Source organism: Coffea eugenioides, chromosome 5, assembly GCF_003713205.1.
Source record: "Coffea eugenioides isolate CCC68of chromosome 5, Ceug_1.0, whole genome shotgun sequence".
Classification (NCBI taxonomy): domain Eukaryota; kingdom Viridiplantae; phylum Streptophyta; class Magnoliopsida; order Gentianales; family Rubiaceae; genus Coffea; species Coffea eugenioides.
In genome coordinates, this window is record NC_040039.1 from 9212535 (window position 1) to 9218772 (window position 6238).

The 6238-nt window shown below is 41.2% G+C and overlaps 1 protein-coding gene across 1 annotated transcript; it reads left to right on the plus strand.

Moving 5' to 3' along the window:
* The first annotated feature begins 1328 nt into the window (after positions 1-1328).
* LOC113771147 lies at positions 1329-2411 on the plus strand. Its single transcript, XM_027315762.1, has 2 exons — positions 1329-1390; positions 1940-2411. The coding sequence occupies exons 1-2, from the start codon at positions 1329-1331 to the stop codon at positions 2409-2411; spliced, it is 534 nt and encodes a 177-aa protein (XP_027171563.1).
* The last annotated feature ends 3827 nt before the right edge of the window (positions 2412-6238 follow it).

Consider the following 6238-nt stretch of genomic DNA (forward strand, 5'->3'; position numbering starts at 1 on the left):
TAAAAACCCCTTTTGAACTTTGTTTGGCCAAATCGTCGCATTCTCAAGTCCCATGACCTTTTACTTTTCATTTATACACGTTCACATTCCACTACACACTCTCACAACACACACATCAAAAAGTGGGGCGCGACATTGAACATTAACTTCATTTAATAGGTACATTGCTAGATAAAGATAACAAACACTCATTTACCTTTATCTTTAAAGAGACAAACTTAACAACTTACTTACATAATAATTAGCAATTAACACCATAACTAAGTATCACAATTGATTATCAATCAACAAGTGCTCTTTTTATTTATTTATTTATTTTTTAATTGAAACATTTAAGCATATAAAACCCATTAGAGAAAACAATTAGACAAATGCACAATTTACTCCCAAATGACCTAAATAAGCATAATTAAGTGTTAATAACACCTTAACCATGAATTTTTTTAAAAAAAATCATTAATTTTCCTTTTCACCAAAATTTCTAGAATAAACATGCCAAAAATCAAAGGATAAGCCAATTAAAGCTAAATTTAGCATGTAAATATCCTAGAACAATCCATTAATCTCCTACATTTTTCTTTAACCCAATTAGGTCAAGAATTTAGCTAATAATTATCAAATCAAATTAATCCTCAAAATTAGCTAAAAATTGCTAAATTCACCAAATAATCACAAACTCATGAGTTAAACATCACCAATAATCATCAATAAGTTCAATAAGCACAATGTAAAGCAACAAACTTCACAAAATAAAAAAAATTTGAAATTACCCAAAAATTAGAAAAAGTGATAAATGGAAAATTTCAAATGACAACATTTGGTAAATATTTGTTACCTCAAACTTGTTTGTTGATGATTATGGATGCAAATGGTGAAGAAACTCCCAAAAATTTCACTCCAATTCGGCCTCAAATGAAGAGTTCAAACATATGAAACTCTTGTTCTTCTCAAGCTCAAATCCGAATTAAAAATTGTTTTTGAAGGAATTTAAGCTATGGAATCAACTCTTAAGAGAAAGGGGAGTGTTTTGGTGTATTTAGTTTAGAGATTTGAGAGTGAAAAGATAGATTTTAGGAGTAGTGTGTGTTTTAGGTGTGAGTGTGTGTGAAGGTTGAAGAAGAAAGGAAGATGAAAAGTGAGGAATCTACGGACGGATTCCTTTTTGTGCGTTGGTCTGGCCAGAATCTGCCTTCCACGTGGCTCTCCGAGCGTCTTTGTAATATTATAAAACGCTCGGGAAGGGCTATATAAGCCAACCCATTCTACCCAATACATGGGATAGTTTGTATTGGGGTGAGTGACGTCATCAGGTTGGGGTGAGATTCAGGATGCCGAGAGCACCTTCTTCCTTCTTCATCAACGCGAAGAACATCTTCCTCACCTATCCCAGGTGTGTTCTTCCCAAACAACAAGCATTAGATGCAATTAGGAACATCCAGTTCTCTATTTCTCCCACTTACATACGAGTTGTTCAAGAAACCCACTAAGATGGATCTCCTCATCTACACTGTCTGATTCAATTCACAGGTAAATTTCGCACTCAATCTGCGAGGTTTTTCGATATCCAATCACCCAGTTCAAATTCAATGTTCCATCCAAATGTTCAAGGTGCGAGGAATTCATCCATAGTTAGGGATTACATATCAAAATACGGAGATTTTGTGGAATGGGGCGAGTTCCGTCTGGATGGCCGGAGTAGATTCTCATCCGACAAAATGGGGGAGGTATATGCCGCTGCGCTTGCCGAGGAAGATAAGGGAATGACCCTCAATATCATCAAGAAGGGCGATCCTTGATCGTTCATCATTCACTACGACAAATTGTCGAGCAATCTGGACAGAATATTCTAGAAGCCACCAGAACTATACAAGGCTCGCTTCCCACAGGCCCAACGCGTTCTTATATTCTTGATAAATTGGGTCACTCAAAATGTTATTAGGTCTGATAACAGACCACACAGGCCCATGTCCATAATAATTGAAGGCCCAAGTAGAACTGGTAAAACATGTTGGGCTAGGAGTCTCAATCCTCATGCCCACAATTACAACGCAGGCCATATTGATTTGGCCCATCACTGTGACAATGCGTGGTATAACGTCTTAGACGACGTAAACCCGCGGTTTCTGAAACACTGGAAAGAATTCCTGGGTGCACAACGAGATTGGTCATCGAATTGCAAATATGCCAAACCTAGAAAAATAAAAGGGGGAATTCCAACAATTGTGCTCTGCAATCCAGGTCTCAATTCTTCGTATCACGACTATTTAAGTGCACTAGACCGTGAGAATCTCCTCAACTGGACTAAACAGAATGCAGCATTTTACTTCCTCGAACAGCCCCTATTCGTACTCACAAACCAAGATCAGGCACCACCTGTCCAAGAAGAAGAAGAATTGAACAACAATAATTAAGTTCCCAACATGTTCATCATTTCTTGATCAGATGGATCGATCAAGTGTTAACTGGGCCTCGCAAAAGGCCCAATAAATAATAATCGAATGTATCCATCAAATGTTATCAATTTTTTTTCTAATGTTCTCAATTTCTTGATCCAATGTGCCATTTAAATGTCACTGGGCCTTCCACCAGGCCCAATAAATAATATCCGAATATATTATTAGATATTTGATTCAATATGTCAATTAGAAGACAACTGAGCCAATTAGTTTCTCCTGGACCTCTCACCAGGCCCAATAAATAATATCCGAATATATGCATAAAATGTTCTCAATTACTTGATCCAATTGGCCATTCTAAATGTCACTGGGCCTCGCAACAGGCCCAGCTAAAAATAACACTAGGCCCAACCATAGTAAAATCAATTGAAGTATTTTCATTTTCATAATGCGTATTTATTACACGTGTCACTGCTGCATTAAATCCCTATATACGTATGAATACTACCATTATACGTCGTATACTACGTTATATTTCTACATATATCCCTGTGTGTGTGGGGTCCACATCCTCCATCGAAGGGGTTCAAGAGTCCAGGGGTTCCGTTCATCCTCATCAGTCCACTTCTTCTACCGAAGAAATTCAATTGCTCCCGGGGAAGCTGGGATCATCACAGGCATCCTCTGATTCCGATAGGGTTCCCTTCAACTCCTCGACCGCCTTGAACAGCCGGTCCAATTCACGGATGAATCGAGGGCTCTCCATGTGAAGTGCAAAGTACATGTCGAGGAGCACCACGTGCTACATGCCGCAGTCCCTCACGACCCTGAAGAATCCTGCCATGTCCTTGATGTTTGCCATTTCTTCTGCCCTTCAAAACGCACCGTATCGAGCAATATATTGGAACAGGGCGTGTCGAGCAAGGAATGCTCCATATTTATCCTCATCTCGCTCTGCCACGTGTCGTTTTGAAAGGCAGAAGAAATGGTAAACATCAGGAACACGGCAGGATTCTTCAGGGTCGTGAGGGACTGCGGCATGGAGCACGTAGTGCTCCTCCGCGTGTACTTCGCACTTCGCATGGGGAGCCCTCGATTCATTCGCAAATTGGACCGGCTGTTCAAGGCAGTCGAGGAGTTGAAGGGAACCCTGTCGGATTCAGAGGATGCCCATGATGATCCCAGCTCCACCGGGAGCAATTGAGTTTCTTCGGTAGAAGAAGTGGACTGATGAGGATGAACGGAACCCCTGGACTCTTGAACCCATTCGATGGAGGATGTGGACCCCACACATACAGGGATATATGTAGAAATATAACATAGTATACGACGTATAATGGTAGTATTCATACGTATATAGGGATTTAATGCAGCAGTGCCATGTGTAATAAATACGCAGTATGGAAATGAAAATATTTCAATTGATTTCATCCTTAAACAAGGTGCGTACAAATTCGAAATCTACTTGCCTGCAGTTAATCCAGACACGTGGCAAGGACCTACACGCTAATTCTAGATTAGTCGGACTTATGACTCCGTAATTACATAATTGGATGGTTATGAGAGCCCTGACCCTATTAGTAATTCTAGTGGGATCCACGTCCTTCAAGGACCAGGGAGTCCTGATCAGGAGCCGAGCCCACATCTTGTCGAGACGCAGCCTCTTGCGGAGGTTGTAGTTTGGCCGAATTGACACCGACCAAGTGGTCTGACTGGCCTGGAATGTGGTGAAGTGGAGGGGATCGTTCTGGAACTCTCAGGAGTAATTTCCTTGCTGCATCAATGCTGAGAACGTGGTGTCCCTTATTGCATCTATTGCTGTGCAGGATGCAGCAACCACACGCGAACTTAGGCCTTGTTTGGATTGTCGGTTTCCGTCGAAAAATTACGTCGTTTTCCGTGATCACATTTTCCTATTACCTTTTTCCCTCACATACATCAAATCGCTACAGTAATTTTTCCATGAAAAATCACGGAAAATGCAATCCAAACACAACCTTAATTTTTCTTGTTCGCCTCTTCTTGTTGGACAAGTGGTGCCTGATCTTGATATTTGTGGGCGAATAGGTGCTATTCGACGAAGGAGAATGCCGCATTCTACTAAATGGGGCTGAATCATCAGGATGAGATGGAATGCATTTAAATAGCAATTGGAATGAAGATTGCTGAATACGCTTCTGAGACTTACATATTTTCTTCATTGATGATCACTATGGTTGGGCCTAGTATTATTTTTTTATTGGGTCTGGTGCGAGACCCAATGACATTTTAAACGACTCAGTGGATCAAGAAGTTGAGAACATTTTCGGTAAAATTGAGTTGGGCCTGGTGCGAGGCCCACTAGAAACTAATTGGCCCAATTGTCCTCTAGTTGACCTATTGGGTCAAACATTTTATCCATATATTCGGATATTATTTATTGGGTCTGGTGGAAGGTCCAGTGACATTTTAATGGCCCACTGGATCAAGAAATTGAGAACATTTGGATCATATATTTGGATATTATTTATTGGGCCTAGTGCGATGCCCAATTAACAATTTATCGACCCATCTAATCAAGAAATTATGAATACGTTGGGCTTCAGAATAAGTGGCCCACACATTGATAACCCTAATTCTATTCGTTTATCTTCCCCGGCAAGCGTAGCGGCACACATTTCCCTTGATTTGTCAAGTGAGAACCTTCTCGGATCTTGAGGTCCGAATGATTTAGAATTGATAGGATTGTCCTATAGTGACCCACGATCTGATAGAATTGATTTTCTATGTGGGACAATATCGAATATGCTCGATGCTCCATGACAGAGAGAATGAAGAAGGTGAACTACCTTCGAAGTACAATTTTTGCATCGTATGCACAAATTAACTGGGAATCAAGAAGATCTTGGTATTTCTATTGAATATTATTAATAATCTTGATTTTGATGAAGATGAGATGTGTGGGAAGTAACGGCATTATATTTTCTGGTGATAAACACTTGAATTAGTCAAAAGGAAGACGATGATACACAGTGACCAGCTCTACCTAAATGATGTCACCGAACCCAATAGATGACGTCACTCTACCCATTAAAAAATATCTGTTGTATTGGGTATACCGGGTCGAGTGGGCCCCCCCTTAGTGGTTCCTCCCGAGCGTCTTATAATATTACAAAGACGCTCGAGGCGCCACGTGGACGGTGGATAGGGTGTCCAGACGGCCTTCATCCGAAGGATGGACGGTCCGGATTTGATCTGGGGTGGAGAGAGAAAGGGCAACCCAGGAATTGGGTTGCATGGCAGGTACTGCGGCCCACGTTCGGGCCCGCGTAGCAGGCCATGCAACCCAATTCCTGGGTTGCCCTTTCTCTCTCCTCCCCAGATCAAATCCGGACCGTCCATCCTTTGGATAGAGGCCACATGGATACCCTATCCACCGTCCACGTGGCGCCCCGAACGTCTTTGTAATATTATAAGATGCTCGGAAGGGATCACTAAGGAGGGGTCCACTCCACCCGGTATACCCAATACAACAGATACTTTACAATGGGTAGAGTGACGTCATCTATTGGGTTCAGTGACGTCATTTAGGTAGAGCTGGTCACTGTGTATCATCGTCTTCCTTTCGACTAATTCAAGTGTTTATCACCAAAAGACACAAAGCCATTACTTCCCACACATCTCATCTTCATCAAAATCAAGATTATTAACAATATTCAATGGAAATACCAAGATCTTCCTGATTCCCAATTAATTTGTGCATACGATGCAAGAATTGTACTTCGAAGGTAGTTCACCTTCTTCATTCTCTCTGTCATGGAGCATCGAGCAGATTCGACATTGTCCTACATAGAAAATCAATT